The sequence below is a fragment of the Microtus ochrogaster genome, chromosome 18 (genome assembly GCF_000317375.1).
Source record: "Microtus ochrogaster isolate Prairie Vole_2 chromosome 18, MicOch1.0, whole genome shotgun sequence".
NCBI lineage: Eukaryota > Metazoa > Chordata > Mammalia > Rodentia > Cricetidae > Microtus > Microtus ochrogaster.
This window is the reverse complement of record NC_022020.1, coordinates 2,362,286-2,385,588: the sequence shown is the minus strand read 5'-3', so window position 1 is coordinate 2,385,588 and position 23,303 is coordinate 2,362,286. Positions and strand designations below refer to the sequence as shown.

Below are 23,303 nucleotides of genomic sequence, written 5' to 3'. Positions count from 1 at the left end.
ATGAAGAGATTACGAGGATCTTGATCACAAATTCTTATGCTACAGGTGAAGTTGGAGATGCGTGGGTGAAAAGATGGGGTGGGGGTACCAAGTTGAGCTTGGTAAGAAGAAAGGCTAGTGACACATGCAGGGAAAATGAGGCAGTTAGGGAGGTTACAGCAAGATAAACTTAGGTCTAGAAACCCCTAGGGAAGTAGGAAATAGTTCTCAACCAGGGATGGCATTGCCACCCAAGGGACACCTGGACATGAATGTTTTTGGTTGTTGCTGCTGGTACTGGGTTGCAGTGGGCATGTGGTAGGACAAATTCAGGAATGTTGTCCCATCGTGCACAGGGCACCTGTCACTAAAGAGAATTAGTTCTCTGCAATGTGTTGGTGCTGCATCTGGGTCAGCACCTTAGGAGGCTGAGTATTTGGCTGGAATTTTCACCCGCTACTTGGGAGGCTTCCAAGGTTGGGAACAACTGTTGGACAAGATAACTCTTTTATAAGAACACAGGATTCTGTACCTGCCTCAAGTTCACATAGCGAACTTTGGATCAAAAGTAACTTCGAAGAAAGTATCATGAATCAGTTAAAATTCTAGTCTGTACATGATATTCCCGGTATAAAGATTTCATTGACATTTTACAACCATCACAGAGACAGCACAGAAATAGCAAGAATGGAGATATGGAATGTTTTACCTATCACCCGGTCTCTCTGGCCTACATAGGTTATAGCAGAATCCTTTTTCTGGTATTGGTTTTATCTCTGTTTAGCAAATTTTTACTCTTCAAATTCTTAGCAAATACACTGAATTTGGTTAAGGACAGGCTTGACTTAGTCTAATGAATCAATCAGTAACCAAACACAGCCAGTTCTAATCAGCTTTGAGTCTATCACATTCCAAAATTTTGACATCATGGAATGTGACACCTGCGTGAAACAAACTGGCAAGACAGAAATATACTTATATAACAGAGTTGTGCAATCTGAGGCCAGAGCCCGTGATCCTGTGTGGGATAGGAATCATATAACCGTGTGTGCACCCAATCATATGTGTGTGTGCATATAATCAGAGATGTGTAAGTGGAATTGGGGACAAGCATGGAGGGGCAGCTCTGCAAAGTCTCCTTCAGCTGCTGATGTGGTCTACCATTGACCCAGAAGCAAAAGAGTAAATAGAAGAGCTGCTGTGTCCCCGCGTAAGTTAGAAGATGCATAAAGATAGGGATGTTCCTGCTCCATTTGAAATAGAAGTATTCATTCTAATAAGTTGCAAAGTCACTAGGATAAAAACACAGGTTGTTGTGTGAGCTTTTGTTGAGGCAATGAAAGCAAACATCCCCCTGCCCCAGATATCACACCAATGACAGGAACAAATAATTCCACCAAAGTATAGCTTAAAGTACCAGTGAGTCTAACTCATGTAACTTTTAGGAGCATGGGAATCTTATGGATGGTTACACCACTGAAGGAAAAAAATCATCCAGCAACCATTAGGTGCCTATTACTGCCTGGTGGATGGTTGTGCATTCAATAAAGCTTTCCAAGTATTGCAGCTGTCAGTATTGCTGAGATGCTCTCTGGTCCCTATGATGCAGCCATGGCTGTGTGTAAGTGCTATGAAGCTGAAATAGTGGATCCAGACTCTGACCTCATACTCCTTCCTCTCCCTGAGGCAGGTGGGGCCTTGTGAACCCTTTCCCCTACAACCATCAGCTTTATAAATCCTTAAGGGAGGGGTGGGTCTTCATGAGCACCTCTTCCCAGAAACTATTAACTGTCTATGGGACCTCAGAGAGGGATAGAGCCTTGTAAGCTCCTCCCTGCCCATGGTGAAAAATTAATGGGCCTAACTTTCTGCAAGTCTTCAGCTTGTCATCACAAAGTTAATGACCCTGTCATGTCCAAAGGACAGCATTCCGCTAATACAGATGTACACAGAGGTCGGTTGCTGACAGGCATTGACCTTGTAGCCAGGAACCCAGAAGTATCAAGCAACTGTGAGAAGATGTGGTCTTGTCTCTGCCATCCTAAGGCTGAGGCCTAGTCCATCTGAGATGCAGGGAGGAGTTTAATAAGGGGTATTGTGGACCTTTGAGGGATGCTAATGTCTGGAGCTCCATCTGGACTTGTTGACTGAGAAAAACCATGGCTCCTAAGGAGTTCTTGATCTTCCCAAGTCTACCACCATTTGGGTAGCATTCAGAATCACTTTGGAGTTGAGCATCAGATAGACATATCTGAGCATAGGAGACTAAGGTTCAGAGCCTGGTACCACTATTATAGCCTTATGTCAGTTAACATATTGCCGTTGCCTTATAATCCGATCAAATAGCATCTCAGCAGTAGTGACAGCTACAATACCCACAAGCCTTTATTGAGCGCATACCCATCCACGAGGCAATTTGCCGAACACCTGAGATGTTTTGTCTTTGCCCTTGGGGTGAGTACTGTTTTTATTTGCCGTGTGGTAGCAGGAGAGGCGGAGGCAGGTGGAGTTGAAGTTCCTTGCCTGAGGACCGACAGCTAGTATGATGGGATTGGTTTTAGAGTTTTGTGGGTCCAGCTTCAGATTGAGGAGCTCACTGTTTTGTCTGACTGCACTTGTTTTCGTGATTCTGCAGATCTAATCTCCTGCGCGAAGCAATGCCTGTGTTAGTCCCTTTCTCAACAAAGATGGGTGCTGACACCCAAGGTTGTCTTCTGATCACAACGCGTGCTGTGGCATGTGCATGCCTACGCACATACTTAAACATCCAACATATCACACATCAGGAAAGTATTTCCCAGTGTCCCACTATGTAGATGGACCACGTGCCATACTGTCAATCATTTTGCCTTGGTTACTTCGGTTTTTCCTGGTGCTGTTTGCAGTAGTGAACTTCTGTGCACACGTTCCCATGCATTTGCTCGCAGCTGCACTCTTCTGGGATAAATGCTTAGAAGTGGAAATCTCGATGCAAAGGATGTACATTCCAATGCTGTGGGACTCTGGAGCGAAGAATACTTAAATTTTCAGCATCACCATCACACCTAAAAGGCTGTACTTTGTGCTTTCCCATCAGCCTGTAGCTGGGCGTTTTCACACTTCCTTGCTTGCACTTGGTGTTAGGAGTTCTTCAGAGTTGTTTTTTTTTTATGCCATGAGGTCACATGCAGTTACCTGGGGTTTTGTGGTTGTGACTGCACATCCCCCGTTTAGATCCTCTACTCTTTTATCCTGTCTGTTGGTGTTGATGTATAGGTATTCTTTATTGTTTGCATGGAAAGGCAATATACTTGTTCTTGCTTTGTTTTAAATATTAGCCTCTGGACATTTTATCCCCATCTCTCCGATTATCTTTAAAAAAACATGGTATTTCTCACTTTCTACATAAAACATTCTGTCAGCATGACCATCCATGAGTGGTTTCCTGTGTGGATTTGATTCCATGCTTGCACAGGAGTGTATGTTCTTTGAGCTGCAGCCTCTCTGGGCTGTTCTTCCTTCCCTTAAGACAAGTAACAGCAGGGGTAGCACTTAGGGAGCACCCACTGTGTGCTGACTGAGATAGCACTTAGGAAGCACCCACTGTATGCTGTCTGAGGTAACACTTAGGAAGCACCCACTGTGTGCTGATTAAGATAGCACTTAGGAAGCACTCACTGTGTGCTGGCTGAAGTAGCGCTTAGGAAGCACCCACTGTGTGCTGGCTGTGGTGCTAAATTTCATGTGTTGAGAATTCCGTGGAGAAAGGTTTAGTGTCCTGTTTATTTAAGAGACAAGGAAACTGAAGCACAGAGAGACAGGGAGCTTGCCCTACATCAGACTGCTGATCAGGGACACTTCTGGCTTGGAACCCAGGCAGTCATGGCTTAGAACTTACACCCAGTCCAACAGGACTGGATAGGGTGTCTGATGGGCCTGAATGTGTTTGAGAAGGATGATGATTTAGCTTTGGAGGGTGAATTAGATTCCCGAGAAAGAAGTCATCAGAATAAATGATTACTTGAGCATGGTAATCTTAAAGAGTTATGTATTTTTTTATTGGCCTAGATATTGAAGTTATCATTGGGTTTGCTTTTCTCATGAATGGGCACTGACATGGCTTCTGAAAAGGACTTCTGAAGATATAATTCTGGAGCAAGCGTACAGTGACTAACTGGCCATTCTGGAAGAGATCAGAAAGGAAGGTGCAGAGAACAGACACCCACTGAAGAAGCCTCAGTTGGGTTGCAATGATTGGAGGCTGAGGAGGATGCTGAGGAGAAGCAGGGTCTAAGTCAAGCTAAAGTTCAGCATCTCATAGTCAGTGCACACCAATTAGTGACCCAGTGGGTGGTGGGACGAAGGGAGCCTGTGGGTGCCAGTACAGGGAGGAGATGGGGGGTGTTCACTGTACTCCTATAAAGTGGAGAAGGGCATTGGCATCACTCCGCCAGCCACAGGAAGCAGTGGGCAAATGGGGAGCCTAATTATGAAACTCACTGAACCGATGAGCTCAGCTTCCTATATTCTGATGAGAAGGAGATATATTTGGTTGCTTCAGTTTTAGGACAAGACTTTCCCACAGGGCTCTGTTGCCAGGGTTACAGGATTCATTCAGTGATTACCCGTAGAGTCTGCAACAGAGTAATGAAGCTGACCTATCTCTGGGAAGGAGCTGGCAATAGGCAACCTGTTTACAAGGGAAGAGCGTACGATGAGACACGTAGGTGTTACACAAGGTTAACTTGTGAAAGTGGCTGGCTTAGGTGACCTGTTAAGTGCTGGCTCCTACAGCTAGGCTTGGCCAGGTACAGTAAGGGAGAGATGTGTGGTCAAGAGCAGAGGTCCGACCCTCAGGCTTCATCTCGGCCTCTTGTGGACTCCTAATGCGGATGGCTCTTTAAGAGGGTGGTAGAAGAGTTAGGATAGACAGAAAAAATGAGTGCGTGGCCGGGTGAGGGTTATATTGATGCTTCCCCAGAGGTTGTTCTATTAAAGAAGGTAATTGTTAAATAACTATGGACACGAGCTGGAGAGAATGTTTTATGTTCCAGCATAAACTTGCTAGAGGATTTCATAACAACCAGATTAACAACCAGTGGTACCACGGGCAGCAAGTAGCTACTTGGGGAAGTTTATCTGATGGAAAGTGGTTTGTTATGAATGAGAAGCCCTGATGGGGCCTGTGACGTCCCGAAGTAAGTATTACTGGATGGCAGCCAGGGGTGTGGAGATGTCTGAGGCTCTTCTTGAGTATTCTCTAGCTAATGGTGGGCTGGAAGAAACAAAGATGGGATCAAGGAAGAAGGAACTTGGGGGGGGGGTAGCAGTAAAGAGGGAAGACTGGGGGTGGAGGAAGAAGTGAGCTTGTAAAGTTCCTGACTGTTGGAAAACTTTCCATGATTAGATAGCCAATGTCTTGGGACTTGTCTTTGCTTGGGTATCTTTAGAGATTCTGGGTGAATTGGTAGACTTTGGTCCTTAAAACCACACAGATCCAACAGTGAGTCTCAAATGGAAAAGCGGGTGTGTGTATGTGTTGGGGGGTCCTGGAAGCATTGGGGCAGAGCTGGGTCAGGTGAGGAGGTTGGGAAAAGCTAGAAATGCTCTCAGAGTGGGGAGGATGGAAAGTCAGGGATGTCATGGGATACAAGAAAGCATGGTTTATAGGATCCAGTCTCATTCAATGTCAATTCCCAAGCAGCCAGTAACACAGGATCCTAGGCTGGTGTGGTGTGTTTGAGGAACCTATGAATGGAAATCCCAGCCATTTGGACAGGCACCTGTGGGATCCGAACATGTACAGCTGATTCGTGATGCCCAGACTGTAACCCAGGAAAAATAAAGCAAGAGGTGGAGAAAGGATGATGAATCCCTGGCAAAGAAAGCGCTGGATCATCATCTTTTGAAAGGTTACCATGAGACGGCCACACAGTTTCCCAGTCAGGGAGCCTTTAAAGAGCTCGTCTTCAGGTGTGAGTCGGCTCTGATGGGGTGGGGCTTCACAAGGGGACCCAGCTATTCAAGTGTGGGTTAGAGGAAAGGCCTGGCTGATGTTCCTATTCAGTCTTGGTTTGGTTGGTGAAGGGCTGAGCTTGCTTCCCTTTGACCTGTACAGACCCTGTGTTTTTGTTAAGACACACCTTCCCTTCCAGGGTCTACATACTCACAGCCTTTACTGCTGAGCTTGGATTTCTGAGGTGGTCCATGATGATGTAGACACTGGGACATGTGGTTCTCAACATGTCTTTGGGAGCAGAGCCAGACTTTTCCAAGAGTTGTTGATTGATTAGATCCAGTCATGGAAGGAACAATTATCAGTCTTGCTTCCAATGTGCTATGGTCAGGCTGGGCATGGTGGTGCATGTGTTGCAAGAAGGCCACTTGTTCATCCTGGCCGCCCAGCTAACTTAGCCCCGAAATAACCACACAGAAACTATATTCCTTAAATCCCTTCTTGACCCATTAGCTCTAGCTTCTTATTGGCTAGCTCTTATATTAATTTAACCCATTTCTATTAATCTGTATATTGCCATGTGGCAATGGCTTACCGGCAAAGATTCCACATGTCTTACTCTGGCAGTGGCTCCATGGTGGCTTCCTGACTCCGCCCTTCTTTCTCCCAGCATTCAGTTATGTTTCCCCAGCCTACCTAAGTTCTGCCCTATCAACAGGCCAATGTAGTTTCTTTATTCATTAACCAAGAAAAGCAACACACAGACAGAAGAACCTCCCATACCACATACATGTTCTTCTAGTACTTGAGAAACAGAGGCAGGAGGATCTCTGAGAGTTTAGGGTCAGCCAACTGGGGTTACATAGCAAGACACTATAGGAGATACGGGGCTGGGAGGTGGGTGGGGGAAGACAAAGAAAGACCTATGTGGAGAGAGTCTAGAGTTAATTCTAGACAAATGAAGATTGAGCCTGAAGATAAAAGTCCAAGAGGTCAAACGTGAGAGCAAAGTTAAGTCACTACTGAACACAGCTGGTGAAGTGTTGCCAAGGGCCCTTGGGGACTGAAGAGGACACATCTGGCCTGCAGCCACACTGTCGCTTCATATTCCCAAGAGATGGTATCAGATGTGTAAACACCATTCTCTTGCTGAAAACAGTTTTTTTTTATTTCAAAATAAGGTCATCATTATGAGAGATGTATCAGAATGGACATGGGCTATAACTGTGGTCCAGGTGTGGCTTATGGTGTCATGGATATCTATTGCATGTCTTTGCTTCCTGGTGGATGCAGGACATTAATGGGATGGAGAAGGAGAGTGATTGGCAGGAGAGCTGAGCTGGTGGGCTTCTCATGCATGTGAGTACGGGCATAAGAGCATAGAATTCAGGGGGAGAAGAAGGCAGGGAAGCTAAGTGGCTTCATCTCTTAGTAAGGAAAAGAGGCATTTTCTCCAGCTGCTTGTCCTAAGCAGAGGTATCATGTCATAGCTGTTAGGCCCATGATGCTAGGGTTGGACTCCTGGGTTTAATCCCAGTTTAGTGTCAGGGGTCCCTGGGATTGTCCTTGGCTTCTCGGTGCACTAAAAGAACCTGTTTCAGAGGCTGACTGAGAGAGAGGTGAACTATGGGAACTGTCTTACATAGGCACCCAGTTCAGAGCTTAAGTAAGAAGAGTCAATAAACAGCTGCAGAGAGGTCACACAGTAGGACCAAGCCCAGAGCAGGGGACCTGCTCTTGTATCCCAGACCATGGCCTTTAGAGCTCAGGGGTCTCTGGTACCTTTTGGAAGGTGACTGACTTTGTTATCCTAAGAAAGCTGCTTCCTAAGGACATAGTGTCTCAGTAGGGGCCAGAGGCAATTCTAGGAACTTTGGGAAGGCTTGGTGACAGAATCCACATTGCCCCAAGACAGCATTTCATTCCTGAGCTCTTTGCTCCTGCCATGCGGTTTTGGTTTTATAAACATGGGATTTAAAGGTGACTAGAGAGAAGCCCTCTGGAGGAAGTGGCTAGTCCAGGCCTGCTGCTTGCTGGCACTTCTCCCCCACAGATCCATGGGCAGGACAGGGCAAGGTTGGGGAGCAGACAGCGTGGCATGGCTGCATGCCACGGCAAAGTCTCCTGAAAGGGAAGCAGATGCTTCTGAGACTTGAGAAGCCATTTTCTTTTCCTACACTTCTTAAATTTAGGACCATTTTTGCAAATTTGCTTTCTCAGTTGAAGGGGGACAATTTGAATCATGACGTCAGAAAAAGAAAATTACCAATTGCCCCCGATCTGGTATTGTTTGTGCTTTAGGACTTGTCTGCAACCTGAGAGCTTTTGTCACCAAGCAGATGAGCAAGGAGCCTCCACTAGAGAAGCCCAAACTGCCTGCTTTGGCTGAGCAGCCTTGCAAGAACACTCGGCAGTAGCACGTGTTCTGAGCTTTGCCTTTCGTGACTGACTGAGTTTGGTGAGCTAGGCTTTGGAAGGGGAGCGATGAGCTGTGTGGAAGAGGACAAGGCAGAAACAAGCATGAGCTCTCAGGGAGAACCTGAAGAAGTGTGCAGGGGCAGCCATTGCAATATCATTGGTGGCAGCAAAGAACCGCTGTTGTAGCTACCTATGTGCCATGGAGTGTTGCATGATGGGTGTAGGTACCATTGCAAGAAATGCCTGACACTGGAAAGACCAGCACACTTGCCAATTATCAGGTGTCAAACATTTGTACATTATGCTTCATTGGTTTGTGTTTCTTTGAAGCTAGGGCTCATGGAGTCAAAACTGGCCTTGTGATTCTTGACTGTTGGTTCATCTTCCTCTGCCTGTCAGTTCCCTCCTGGAGCAACAAGTGTGCACCACCACACCCAACGTCAAATTTTTAAGTCCAGACATTTATTCACTAAATTCATACCAGTATTTCTGATAAAAAAAAGGACTGTGTTACTAATAATACACTCTCTCAAAAAGACTATCAAATCCTAGAATATTTAATTCTAAATATTTAATTAATATTTATTAATGTAAAAATTCTTTTAGAAAAGAGAATAGTGGCATAGTAGTGGTCCAAGAAAGGATAACGAGCAATGAGCCTTGATGGGTAAGAATGAGAAGAGCTCTTCAGGTCACGGGAATACCATGTTCAGTAGGAAATGGGGAGGAGGGCTTGGTGTGCCTGTGTCCTCTAGGCAGCTGAAAAGGCAAGACTGTAGAATGTGGAGGGAGGCAGAAGTGGCAGGAGATGAGCTCATGTGATACGCAGGTGGAGACATGCAAGGCCTTGGAACTCCTAACATGACGTCTGGTAATTATCTGGTATGTGAGTTCAGCCATGCTGGCCATGCATACTTGAAGCAATGCCCATCTTCCTGATAGGAATTGGGTTGGAGGTCAGGGAGAGTAACAATGGGAGCCCAGGTGGACGCTATTGAGACAAAACTTCTGGAAAACAGTGGTATCTTGGATCCAGGGCAATGTTTCTGAACCCTTTAATATTTCACGTTCAAGCCTAACCCTCGGATAAGATTTGGAAAAGCAAGACCTGAGCCTCTGTGTTTTCAAACATCTCTCAACGGTGTGAATTGCTAGTCTGAGGTGGCCATTGCTCCTGGAGAGTCTTGGGGGTTTAAAAGCATATGTTGGGCAAAGAGTTGGTAACCCTGTCACTTGATCTCCCAGGAGCTGCTTCCGGACTACAGTGAGCCTAACCCTGAGGCCCAGTGAGACTCAGCAATGTGCACTGAGTTCTCTGTTAGCATTTCGTTGCTATAACCAAACATCTGAGCCAAACCATTTAAGGGAGGAGAGATTTGGCCATGGTTCCAGAGGGTCTGCCCTTCATGGCTGAGCAGAGCAGCTCACCTCCTGAATGAGCAGGGAGCAAGGAGAAAATTTCTTCACTGGTGGGCTTTCTCTTTCCCAACTCTCTATTCCATCTGAGCCTATAGAATGGTTCCATCCACGATCAGGATAAGTCTTCCTCATTCAACTAATTCTCTGAGGAAAGGCTCTCAACACACACAAGCAGAGGTGAGCCTCACCAGTCTCTAAAGCATTTCTCATTCTAATCAAGCTGAAAATTGAGATTAAGCAGCAAGTGGTCCTTGGATATGACAACACAAAAATAGTTCTCATAGCAAATAGAATATATGTCATTCTGGAGCCAAATATGAATGATCATGGCCCAGGAACAGAGCTTTAGATCTCCCCAAATACTATGTTCATCCATGAAAGTAGTCACATGAGATTTTATTAGTTATAGTACTTAGGAAGTTATAAATCAAAACGTTCATTAGCTATATTGGTGGAGAGGGCAAACTCTGTTATGGGTTTCAGATGCTATCTTATGACAAATTAGCTTTGATCTTTATTGGTCTGCCAAGAATACATTGTATAGCTGTGATGGCCACAAGGGTGTTAGGCAAGATCCAGGGTTGGATAATACATAGTTTTCAAATAGACTGAAAATAGTTCAAGATAATTTTGCTCTAGTCTGCAGCATGTTACCTCTTCATAATCTTGAGGTTCACTCATTTGACCTTGTAGCATCTTTAACATGGTGTAGCTTTTGTTTCTTTGTCTCCTCTTTTTATCTGTGTCCTTTCCCTCCCCCCTCCTCCTTCCCCTTCCCCCCTCTTGCCCTCTCAGCCCCTCCACATCTCCCTCCTCCTCCCTCCCCTATGGAACTTCAGCTCATAGGTGATAATCTTTGTAGATAGTTCTGGCTCTTGCTTTTTAGAAGTCTTGCTGTTACCTCCTTTATAGGTGATTCATTTCTCATGGCTGTTTCCACCAGCAGATGGAGAATAATGGAGAAAACCACTGCTAGCCACACAACTCCAGCGGTTACCACTGGCAATTTAGTGGGCATGACTGGGGACAGAAAACAGAAATGAGGTTGCTGGGAAGAAGCCTGGCTGCCAAGCAGGATTTGGGGTTTATCTCTACACACCAATCTACATGATTACCGTATTAAAAGCTGATTGTGGAATGTTCAATCAAAGCATGTGAAAGGGCAATTAGCTGTAGAATCAAACAGGGTCACACATCGAACGGATCTTACTACACACTGAAGCTCCAAAGCACCTTCGGGCTTCCTTGTGGCAGTTACACTTGATATCTGCTTCTAAACACACAATACCCTGTCTTGTTCATATCTAAGAGACAGGATAAGTTCATGTGTCATGAATTATACTTCTCATTGGTGGAAAACCTGGGAGAGTAGAAAGCACAGGAGAATGCCATTAGAGTGGTCACCTATCCTTACCCATAATGCTTTGAGAACACATGGTGAGCTGCCTTAGGCACCTGACCCAAGTCTAAGCATGAAGCTCACTTCAGTTCTGTGTCTACTGCATACACCTAACATGAAGACAGTTTTGGTGCCTGTGTTCTGATTGATCTATAACATGACATCAGATTTGAAGTTTCCACTTAGAATAAACTGCCAGTACTCAGAAAGTTTCAGGTTTTGAGGGTTTCAGAGTTCTCACTTTCAGGGGGGATGTTCAACCTATGATTGACTTAAAAGCAAGCCTGTCCAGAGAAGGTTCATGTCAGATGCGTGTCTGGTAGAATAGCATTGTGGTCATGTATTTCATTCCCTCAGTGACATGGGCCAGAAATAGAGGTTCCCACTTGGCTGTGATGTGTTCTTTCAGGTGTGATAGGAGAGAGAGCCTTGGGTGGACCAAGGATTTAGATAGATTGAAGCCATACCTGAGGCAGGTCCTCTGAGGCTAGCAGCCTGGGACTCTGCTTGCTGCCTTCTAGAAGCATTTGGAAAACCTCAATCTACTTCCTTCGGGTTGGTCTCGTAGACCCTTCAGGAGCATTGGAAACAATGAGCTAGCGACTGTGGCTAAGAGAAATATCTTTTACAAGCATGAAATTAAAGTGTGTGCAGAAGAAAGGAAAAAGGCTCCTAGCCTGTGACTCTCACTGTTTACACCTGTTTATTCACACCTGAGCAGATCTGCAGCCCCAGCTACTGATTGTGTTTCTTCCTGTTGATGTTTACCCTCTGCGGATTGAATTTAGCCTATTACAAGACCTGATTTTTTTCAACAGGAACGTGCTGGAATCATTAGTGTTTGACTCTCCTCAAAATAGCAAAATTAAGGGCTTTTGCCTTAAGATGCCAGCCAGTCAGCCAGCTTCTGGGGTGTATTTGGGATTCCTGATCTGTGCTCCATGCTCTTTCTGAGTGGTGTAGGTTGCAGGGACAATAAATACTTTCCTGTCTAACTTTGGGTTGTCACCATGGAAACATTGGAGCCGCAGCTGGACTCTGTCAGCTGTCTCTCATTCACTTGGCTGGTGTAGATCTTTTGAGGGAGCTTTAATTCCTTTTGGCAGATGGCAAATCTCTGTTTTTAAATGACATCACCACTGCACTTGGTCGGATATTTGTTGTAACTGATTAACAACACTAATTGGAACTCTTCAGGCTTGGGCCCCGGGTATCCTAGAAACAACCTTAATGCTAACAGGAAGCGTGAGTCACGGAGACGGAGTGGAAACTACAAGTCAAGCATTTGCTAATGCAAAGCCATGAGAACCAAGCCCGAGGGGGCACTTTTTGTCTTTAGCTCAGCAGAGTATTTCAATGAAATGGTTTTCACCTAATTGTGATATAAGATGCCCTAATCGTATGGAACTAGAAGAGTCGTCATCCTTGCTTCACAGGGTTCTGTCATCACTGGCCTGTGGTTCTGCTCTGGCTTACTTTATATAGTATTTATTAACATAAAAAACATTGGAAAACTGACAGAGGTGCCCACTGACATTGAGACATGGTATGGTCAACTGCAGGTGTGCTGGGCCGTGTACCTATCTCTATGGTTTGCATTGATGCGTGTGGACTCCCTTGATGCAGGCGTCTATACCACTCCTCTCTGACATCTATCTGCGTGCCTGTTGTCCTAGACTCCGAGACCTGGGGTGACAGGCTTAGCTATGCCTTTGTCATTGTCTTTTGGGTTGTTCTGTTTCCTATAATTAGGACAAATTATGACAAATGTGTAATTAAGCAAGTATTATTCAAATTTGCTTTTTTAAATTGATTAAAATAGATGTCATACTGTGTGCATGTTTTCCTCCAAGCACATCCTGCTTCTGATGGGCTCTGGTGATCGTGGGAAGCTGCTCCTCGTTTGTTTTCCATGAGTGGACGTTATCATAGTCCATTCATTTGGTTTTCTCTTCGTGGACATTTTGATCACTTCCAGTTTTGGACTGTGACACACACTGCTGCTGAGAACATTATTGGGTTCTTTCTTGTGTTCAAATATTTGAGGTCCCTGAGGTCCTTGGGCATTGTGGACACCTTGGACCTAATGTTCCTTGTTGGGGACTCCTTTATTTCTGCCCACTAGATGCCAGTATCTCCCCAGTCACACAGGTGGGACAAAGTCTCCTTTGGGTTGAGAGGGGCCATCTTGGTTCAGAATGTCTTCCTGAGGGTACAGTAGTGTGGCCTCTTGGTCAGGACATAAATGTGTTTATAGGCTAGTTCTAGCTACAGTGTTAAAGTGCTTAACCCCTTCACCTTCCTGCAGCAATGCAGAGGAAGGAGGCGGCCTATACTCCCTTCTGCATGTAGTATGTCAGACAAGTTTGCATGGCAGAAATGAAAGTATGGTGTTAATATAGCTCCCCAACTTAGAGGTTAAAACAGAATTTTATAGTTTACCAGAGGTGATAATCTTGCCTGCCTTCATTGTTGTGCTTTGTACCTTTAGGTGTATAGTTACTGTATCTTTCCTTATAGTTGATATATTCATTCATGAACCCTGATATGAAAGGGTTCACCATGCTATTTTCATATATGTACATCTGATATGAGGGTTCACCGTGCCATTTTATACATGCACACCAGGTATGTATCTTCCTAAGTGAGTTCGTCTGTTTTTGCCCACCTTTGTTCTGAAAGTTTGCACTGTGATTTTGAAACAGCTTGGCAACGTTCATTATCCTCTGTTTGTGCTTGGAATCTAAGAGACATGCCATTACCCTGAGATGCAGATTTGGGAAAGTTAAATTGACTATGGTGGAAACTATGTCCTGCAGAACTGGCTTTTCCAGCATGGGTGGGGGTGAGGTGGACACAAATCTGGCGTTATTTTTTGTATAAAGGAAAATACAGACAAATTCATAGTAAGCTTGTGCCTGTGAGTAATTCCTCATCAATTGAAACCAAGCAAAATCAAGCTATGTGTGGAGACTCACATAATACCTGAAAAGCTAAAGGTGCATGATTGTCATGAGTTCAAGACCATCCTGTAATATAGGGTAAGGCTGGCCTTGTTTTATAGCAAAACCCAATAAAAGATGCATTCGAAAGCTAGAGGCCAAACGCCCAGAATTTCATAGCAAAATAGGATCAACCATGAGCGGTCACGCTTTAGGAGAAAAGCCAGCTTGGAAAAAACTAAGTGATCTGGACCATTCCTTCAGCCTGTAACATTATTAGCATGGGAATCATCTGGTTTGCCTATTTTATCCCAGACTTAATGAAACTAAATCAAATCAGCATAGGTAGTCTAAGGTCATGGGAGACATGTTTCCTTCTCTACCCTGTGGCATCATGGGATAAGGCCAGTGCTTCTCCCATAGAGGTGGGCCTCCTAGTGTGTCAATGTGCCACCTGCCTTTTGTCCTGCCCTGCCATTGTGATTGCAAGGCTACATCACTCGTGCTGTGCGATGGTTGGTTGTGTGATGGGATCTAAGGAGGCAGCATGGCATTTATGTCAGGGAAGTCATCTTCAGACGTCGGGGAGAGAAGACTCAAAGGGCAGAGCCAGCAGAGACGGAGCTTGCTGCTGGCGATAGGGGAGAATGCTTAGCAGTTTGTTGTGCCTCCTCTCTTTGCGAATCTCACATCTCTGAGTCTGCATCAGTAGGGAGGTTGGAGTTTTCCTCAGAGGACCAGGAGGAATAGGAAACAAGAGGAGGAGAAGGGGGAGGAGATGATGATGACGATGGTGATGATTGGCCAGTGTTGCTGGTGGCAATGACAGCAAGTAGTTCTAGCCTGCTTACTGTCCTCAAACTCTTCAATGTATTTTTCATTGACAACACGACTCTCTTAGGAGGCGGTCACTATCACTGTGTAAGGGAACAAGGAAATTGAGGCCCACGGGTGGCATTGCTCAGAAGTGGTCAGGGTAGAGAGAGCAAAGGCAGGCAGCCTGGCTTCAGAACCTCCATGGCTCTACCTGTGAGTGTACATGGACTCAGGCAATTTTGGAGGAGAGGCTCCGTTGTTACAAAGAAGAAGCCCATTAGATCAGTGAGACCGATGGAATTCGGGGTAGACCAGAAGTCACATCTCCGGCAAATTCTCCATCAAGCTGAGGGATGATGACCTCCAGCTAGCGACTGTGGATGGCGAGCGTGGTGCTGTGGGAGCAGGGGAAGGAGAAAGGAACCAGTGGTGAGCTGTGGAGTGTGAGCCCGGGCTGTGCAGGCTTGGCAGGCAGATGGGCTGTGCTCGTCTGGGCCTTTGGCACTGCAGGAAGGCTGCTGCCCCGCTGTCCGCTGGTCTCTGTCTTTGTGAGAGAGGCACCTAACAGGCACTGAGACACAGCCCTATGATTTTGGCTGTGTCACAATCTTTCTTTCTGCCATATCTGGCCAGTCACAAACACGTGGCAACAGAGCCGTGTTTATTGTATGCAAGGTTGGCTTGATGGTTTTAAAACATCAGTCTTTGTAGTTTGTTAGATTTTTTTTTCAGAAAAAAAGGGAAAATGATGTGGTCTTCTTAACAAGTGAATGAAAAATACTTAATAAAACGAAGGTTTGATGTGAGAAAAAGAAAAAACACCACAAAATGTAAAAAGCACTAAGAACTGGATCTTACTAAGAATTTTGCTCATAAAAAAAGACCGCACAAAGTAAATTCAAAAATAATACACAGAGCAGAGAGTTAACAAGACATAAGTGTCAAAGGAACTTATAATTCCAAATTGTGTGGAAGAAAATTCAAAAATAAAGGAGAGCTTTTCATATCATTGCAGATGGGGACATAGAAAGGTGGTGGGAACCAGGGCCCGGGCTCCACAGTCACCTTCCAGAGCCACCTCTCCTGACCCACCTACTACGTAAGCCTGGCTTCCCCAGATACACCATCAAACGGGGAGCAAGGGTTCAAAATGGGACTGGTGGGGCCCCTTTTAGAACCACAGCATCCTCTATCTGCGAGAGCTGTTGGGTACAGGTGTCAAAGTCACCAGAGAACTGCTTTCTTCTGTCCTTGCTTTCTGTCCTTCTGATTGTATTTCGATGGGGTTCTTTTGTTTGAAGCAGTGTCTTAATATATAGCTCTGGCTGACTGGAAACTCACTATATGAACCAGCTTGTCCTTGAACTTGCCTCTGCCTCTTGAGTGCTGGGATAACAGGTATGTGCCTCCATGCCCAGCAATTGGTTGTTCCTTGTAACTCAGAAGTTACAGACCACTCCAGACTAAAACTATCCCCATAGCGAGTCAATTCCTGAATAGATTAGGAGAAACCCCAGAGGTGGTGTTAAATACATCTTTGAAATAGGGGATGAGTCTAGAGCACTCACTGAACTGCAGGGCATATCCTTCTAGAACGGTGCGCCACCATAGACACTAGTCCACACAGGATGGTCAGACTCTCAGTGAAGCCGACTGTGTTTGCAGCAGGAGCTTGCATCACGAGGACTGTTGACCAGGTGACTCACAGAAGTGGGATAAGCCACACGGAAGGTCCTTCCCAGGCAGGAAGCTTCTCTGGATCATATGTGGAGGGCTCAGGGTAATGGCATTCATCCTGATAACAAAAAGGCCTCTTACGGTTGCATCATCTCCTCCCCACACTGAAGGTCCCTTAGAACCACATGGGCTACGCTAATGAACTGTGAGGCCTTCTGCTTTCACTCCGATGTGTTTCTGTGCTTTGGCGTCCTGTTCGTGCTATCCATCTTGCTTTTCCATCTTGTTTCTGTGTGTTTCTTTTCTCCTGGTCTTATCTCAGGGATGAGGAGGAGGAGGAGGAAGAAGAAGAGCCAATCACGGAGCCCAATTCAGAGGAGGAGAGAGAGGACGATGCCCAATGTCAGGGCAAGGACAGGTACTGAGGGCTAGACCCAACTCATATCAAAAGTCAGAGGGCCCTTCCTTCTGGACCTTTGCTGCCGCTGCTTCATGATCTCCTGTCCTTAACGAGCTCCCAAGGGCAAGAACTCCCATCCCTGTGCATAGCCACAGAATGAGCACTTTTGTAGAAATGCCTGAACACACTTTGATCTGAGGCCTGCACTCTTCACTCAAATCCTCCCTGTATGACCATGACCACTATTTATTTGGGGGGCGGGGACAAAATCACACAACTAGTACCCCTTCCTCCATCACCAAGGCATTTGCTCAACCAGATTGGTGGTGATTAGAAAGACTTATTTCCTCTTCGGAGGTTAAGATCTTTCCAGGAAGGACCACAGTAAGAATTCCACATTTCCCCCTTCCTAATTTTGCTAGTACAGCTAATATCTGTGGGAACTGCTTTGCTATACTAATTCAAATATCATTCTATACAAGTGGAAGGGAATAGTTTTTATTCTATATAGCACAGAAAACTTACCCAGTGTTCATGTTTATAGCCAGGACACCTAACAGGCCTACAGCCTTTTAGAGAGCTTGCCGTCATCTGCTCGCCTGGGTATAGTCCATTCTGTCCCTGCTCAGTGTACTCCGAAGAGAAACAGTGAGGGTGCAGAAAGTGGGCACAGAAGAGCCTGCAGGGCACAGTAAACCCCTCCCAGATGCCTAAGATTTTATGGGTATTTATCTCAAATCGTCTTTTTATAAGTGAGAATGTCCACAAGTAACTACATCTTCCACTATTCAAAAATGGTTTTGGACTTAAATAATTTTCTTCACTTAATTGATTGTCACTACAAAATGATGTTTTTACTCAGGGATGTGTTGTTAAGTTAGAGTGAAATGTTTCTCTTCCCAGCTTCAAAGTTCAGGGTACTTAGCATAACACTTCACCTGTCTTGTTCTCCATACACGTAAAAGGCCTGATTTCATACCAAGTTGCCCTCCTGTTCCTAAGTATTATAGAATCCTTTGGAAATTGACAAAACAGTGGTTTCCTTCCCCTTTGGGAAGGCCTGCAGAGGAGCCAGCCAGCACACAGAGGAGAAAGCAAAGAGCCAATGATGGAGAACTAGTCATACATTTTGAAATGAGAGAGGAAGGAGGATCAGCAGGAAACAGCCCTGCCTTATGATGTGCTAGACTTGTGGGTAGTGATGGGTCAGTTGGGGACGTGGGAATGGGACAGGTTTGACAGTCCCACCTTAGCATGAAAATGAGCCACGAGGAATTATGTAGACTCTGTAAGTACATTGGAATGCCTTTGGATGTGTTCAACAGTGTATGCTCTGTCCCAGAAACCTTGAACCCAAAGGTTTCGTATCTGCAGAATAGACGGGAGGAATCTCATTGGGAAAGATGCCCTTTGGTGCTGCCCCTGTTGCAAACAGGCAGAGGACTCTGAGTTTGACCCCAGAAAGGAAGCAGTTTACCTTCTATTCCCAAACCTGTATGGCTGTCAATCAGGTTGTCTGAGAGAAGGGAGTATGGTTTTCAAACATGCAATTTTACTTAGGGTCTCATATTATAAATGTGTTAACATTTTCAAATGTCTAGCTCCAGTCCTCTGGATGTATTTTTTAATTTAAAATTGATTTCATTGAAAAACACTGAATATATTTAAGGCAGCCACATAACAAATTTGTATATCTACATCTTGCACCATGACACAACCAAGTTACTAAGCGTGTATACCATTCCCTGTGATGGCCCTGATTGGCGATGGCAACATGCCACTGTAGCTGTAGACCTGACTGGAGGAGCCCAGCTATTGAAGGTCTACTGTTAGGCCCTGGAAAAAGAAAGGGGCAGAATTCGTCTTCCTTATGTCATTGCCTCTCTTTAGCGTGGAAATTCCTTGCTTCCCCTTTTCTCATGTCTATGTCTAGATTGGAAAGAGCTCTGAAAGCCATTACTAAAGCACGCACAGCTAGTGTACCCAGAAGAGAAACAGGGAGGGATTAGAAAGTGGGCACAGAAGAGCCTGCTAGAGCCCTTGTCTGCCCAGAGGCACACTCTCGTGCTCAGGGGTGACTGGATGTTTCTGCTGGTGGACACTTCCGGTGTCTCAAGAAACACACGACTGGACGCGTGCGGCCACCGCACAGTGAGGCTTCCCAGTGTTTCTCCTTTTCCTAGCCTTTGCTCACTCTCTCTCCAATCTCTTTCTCTCTCTGCACCTGGCCTTTCTGGGCCAACAGCAAGGCCAGCTCTGTCTCCAGGCACTGCTCCCCTGGGAAGGATGCTGATGCAGAGAGTTCTGCACTCCCCACCACCACACAGGGGAGGCACCCTCCAGCTGGCACAGCCGCACGGACCCCTGTGTCTGGAGGGGCCTCTGGGTCTGAGGCCAGCCGGCCCGCTCTTCTGCCACCTCCCAGCCCTGGCTTGGCTCCTCGGCCCTCCAGCGCACTAAAGGTGTCACCGCCCAGAGACAAGCTGCCCTACGTGCCCCACAGCCCCTTTCATCTCTTCTCCTATGACTTTGAAGATTCACCTCTCCTCACCAAGGACAAGGGAGGAGACTCTCAGACAGAAAACAGGTAGATTGGCCCGCAGTTGAGGCCTGTGTGTGACTAACCCAGGGACGAAGACACAACTGAGGGCCTGTGTCCCATGCTTGTCTTGTGTGGATTCACTCAGATACAGAGGCACTGGGGCTGAACTAACTCTCTGATCACTGACTTAACGGGCACAGTGAGATAAAAAAAGAGAAAGTCACCTGTGTGAACTAAGGAGCACCTGATTTTAGTGTGACTACTAATAATGGCTTTTAGAACTACAGGATCTCTTGTGGTCCACCCCATCCCTCAGCACAAACTTTCTGAGCTGCAAGGTGAGGGGAGTGTTGCACCCTCTTTCTGTAGCATGGCCAGAGGGCCGCTCTTGTCTCCCACATGTCCCTCAAGCCCTCCCGCTGACTGCTGCTGCAAAACCTGACTTCTGGTCTTTCCCCATCTGTTCTTTATCTTTCCGGTCACTTCCTGCTTTGCTCTCTGGCATATGTGTTTGTGTTTCTTAAGGCTTCTAATGCTATCAAATTGTAGATTGTACCCACTTCTGGAGACTTAAGATGCTCGCATTATGTACTTATGAACCCTCCAGTATTGGAATAAGAAATTGTCGTGGTAGCAGGTTGAAGGGAGGCGTGCAGAGCCAGACTGCATAGGGGAAGTGTAACTGTGGCTTGTTGCTGTACACCTCACTGCCTTTACTGCTGCTTCAGGCAGGTGTGCTGCTCACGTGCAGAGTGGGTGATACTTGTACACATTTTCATTTTTCTAATGGCTGTATATTCTATTTTTAAAATTTCTTTTATTGCATTTATTTGTTGGGTGGGGCATGTGTGGAGGGTCAAAAGGCAGGTTGTGAGCATCGGTTCTCTCCTTCCTGTGAGTCCTGGAGAACAGACTCAGGTCATCAGGTTTGGCAGCAAGGGTCTTCACCCATTGAATCATCTCACTAGCTCCAAATAATTACCTTTGAAGTGCTTAACTAGACAGGTAAAATCCATTATAATAATATACTTCTTTTAACATATATATCTAAAATCTTGTATTTCTGCAGCCTGTATCCACAGTCATTGGTTATGTTAGAATATTGGAATAATAATAAGAGAGCAAACTTTGCTATGCATTTATTATGGGCCAGGCTCTCCATCTCCCCTGAAGTTGGAACTTCAAAGTATCACTTGATCCTTAAGAAACAGGTTGTAAGCTGGGCGGTGGTGGCACACACCTTTAATCCCAGCACTCAGGAGGCAGAGGCAGGCAGATCTCTGTGAGTTTGAAGCCAGCCTGGTCTACAAGAGCTAGTTCCAGGACAGGCTCCAAAACTACAGAGAAACCCTGTCTTTAAAAGCCAAAAAAAAAAAAAAAAAAAAAAAAAAAAAAAAAAAAAAAAAAAAAAAAAAAAAAAAAAAAAAAAAAGGAAAAGAAAAGAAAGAAAGAAAGACACAGGTTATATCACTATATCACTATGTCAGGTAAAGAACCTGAGGCTGAGAGACTTAGTAACTTAGCCCGAGTCAACCTGTGTGCAGCGAGAGGTAGTTACAGTACGAGGAGGCCTGTCCCAGAGTCAGGTTCTCCTCCGTAAGTTCTCCCCCTGTGGCTCCATGTTCTCCTGGGCTTGAAACACCCATGCCAGTCTTCAGACAGAGTCTTGTCAACAAGGGTGGAATGTTTACCAAAGCTTGTGATGCAGGGACTGGCAAGAATTTTAACTTTGTTCAAAAAACTTAACCAAGAGGTAGCTCTTCCCATCATGAAATGGCCAGTCTTCCAGGGTAATCAGACCTCCCATCTGATAACTGAAAGATTAATTTGTGACTGGTAACCCCTCTGGGTTACATAAAACCTAAAAGAATCTTGAAATGTCCCTTTCATTGGCACCTTTAAGGTTTTCCAGTGTCTTAGGTAGGCCTTATTATTGCTGTGATGAGACAGCATGACCATGGCAAAATGGCAACTCCTATTTATTTATTTATTAAAGATTTCTGTCTCTTCCCCGCTACTGCCTCCCATTTCCCTCTGCCTCCCCCAATCAAGTCCCCCTCCCTCATCAGCCCAAAGAGCAATCAGGGTTACCTGCCCTGTGGGAAGTCCAAGAACCACCCACCTCCATCCAGGTCTAGTAAGGTGAGCATCCAAACTGCCATGGCAACTCTTATAAAGGAAAACATTTAACTGGACTGGCTTACAGTTCAGAGGTTCAGTCCATTATCATCATGGTTTGTCATGGTGGCATGCAGGCAGACATGACGCTGGAGATGGAGATGAGAGTTTTATATCTTGATCCAAAGACAACAGGAAGTAAACTGTGGCAGTGGGCATAATTTGAGCATAAAAGACCTCAGCGTCCACCCCCACAGTGACACACTTCCTCCAGTGAGGTCACACCTCCTAATAGTGCCACTCCTTTTGGAGGCCATTTTCTTTCAAACTACCGCTGCCAGGTGCACATGGATTCAGCCTGCTGGAGGGTGTTTCTTCACCTTTCTGAGATTGGGAGGCCATGGTGGGAGGAGAGGCTTACTGGAGAAGGGGGCCCTTAGAGCAGCTCGGGTGGAGCCAGCTGAAGAAGAAGCCATACTTAGGCCGCATTTAAGACCTAGTTCATCTTGCTCAGTACTCTGGGTTCCCTATAGGTCTTTCCCAAGTCCCAAATCCTGACATTGTTGTGTCTTGCACACAGTTTTTAGCCCAGTGAGTCCAGCATGAGCCTTCCACCCTCCTAGAGAGTATCTGTATGCATGTTACCAGTTAGCTGGGTCGGCCTGGAAGACATTACTGGCAACCTCAGCTTTCCCAGCAAGGGATTAGCCTTTTGTGGCGATTCTGTACTTCCTGTGAGTGATGTCAGCACCTGAAGGCTCTTTTCTGGGACCTGGTTCTTCTAAGCTTCGGCAGTGCATGTAGTCCTTGGGAATGAGAATAACAGGAACCTGTAAGTTACTCAGCTGTCTGTGTTTGAGTGTTGTAAAACCCAGTCACACACTGCTGAGTGAAGACTGCCGTAGTTTAACTAAGTGAAGCCGGTTCTTCCTCTGCGAAGACTCTCAGTATTGTCGGTGGGGGTTGGCTTTCTGATGGATGTCCAGTTGTTGTGGTTTTTGTGGGTCTGTATGGCCACAGATCTGGCTACTCAGTAGCTTCCTGCAATTGAATAGGTTGTAATAGAGACCAACCCGTTAGTCATTATAATGAACCCTCCCTCCTCACACACAAAAATGCTGAATAGTGAATTATGATCCGGTAAGTTCGGTTGAAACTGAGAAGCCAAGATTGGGCAGGCTCTGAGGCTCTTGAATTAATTACTTGGCCATTAGGAAAACCAAAGGAGGGGAAAACACACTGTGCATGGTCTATCTCCATAACATCATTTAAACAGAATTTCAGCAACATGATCCCATGAAAACATTCAGCAGGATGTCCACAAGCAGTTTGAGGGTGAGTTTCAGTGGCATGAGTAGCAAGCCAGTGTCCAGGCAGCTGGGACAGCCAAGCTGGGCGCCTGTGTTGTGGCAGCACCCGGCTCTACTCGGTTCTCGTCATCCTTTTCTGCATCCCTTTCTGGGGCATCAATTAATGCCCTGTCTTTAACTTCATTCTTTGCTTCTCTGCCTTCTCCATAGCCTGTGGTTTGTGACTCCCTCTGAAAAATTAATCCAGTGCTGATCTGGAGAATGAATTAACATATTAGACATAGGGAATGATAATTTTTAAAGAAAAAAAGAAAATCCTGCAACCCCAGCTATTCCAGAGAATCACAG

The 23,303-nt window shown here is 45.6% G+C and overlaps 1 protein-coding gene across 6 annotated transcripts in view; it reads left to right on the top strand.

Moving 5' to 3' along the window:
• Nucleotides 1–23,303, top strand: part of Fhod3 (formin homology 2 domain containing 3) — a 430,213-nt gene that overhangs the window by 308,825 nt on the left and 98,085 nt on the right. For 2 of the 6 annotated variants that reach the window (XM_013349359.2, XM_026783506.1), the window contains exons 11-12: nucleotides 16,908–17,003; nucleotides 19,231–19,572. The exons of 1 other annotated variant lie outside the window; for it this stretch is intronic. In XM_013349359.2, the coding sequence (XP_013204813.2) occupies nucleotides 16,908–17,003; nucleotides 19,231–19,572 (438 nt within the window). The remainder of the gene's footprint in view (nucleotides 1–16,907; nucleotides 17,004–19,230; nucleotides 19,573–23,303) is intronic. 3 more of the 6 variants (XM_026783508.1, XM_026783509.1, XM_026783507.1) reach the window with 2 other exon arrangements.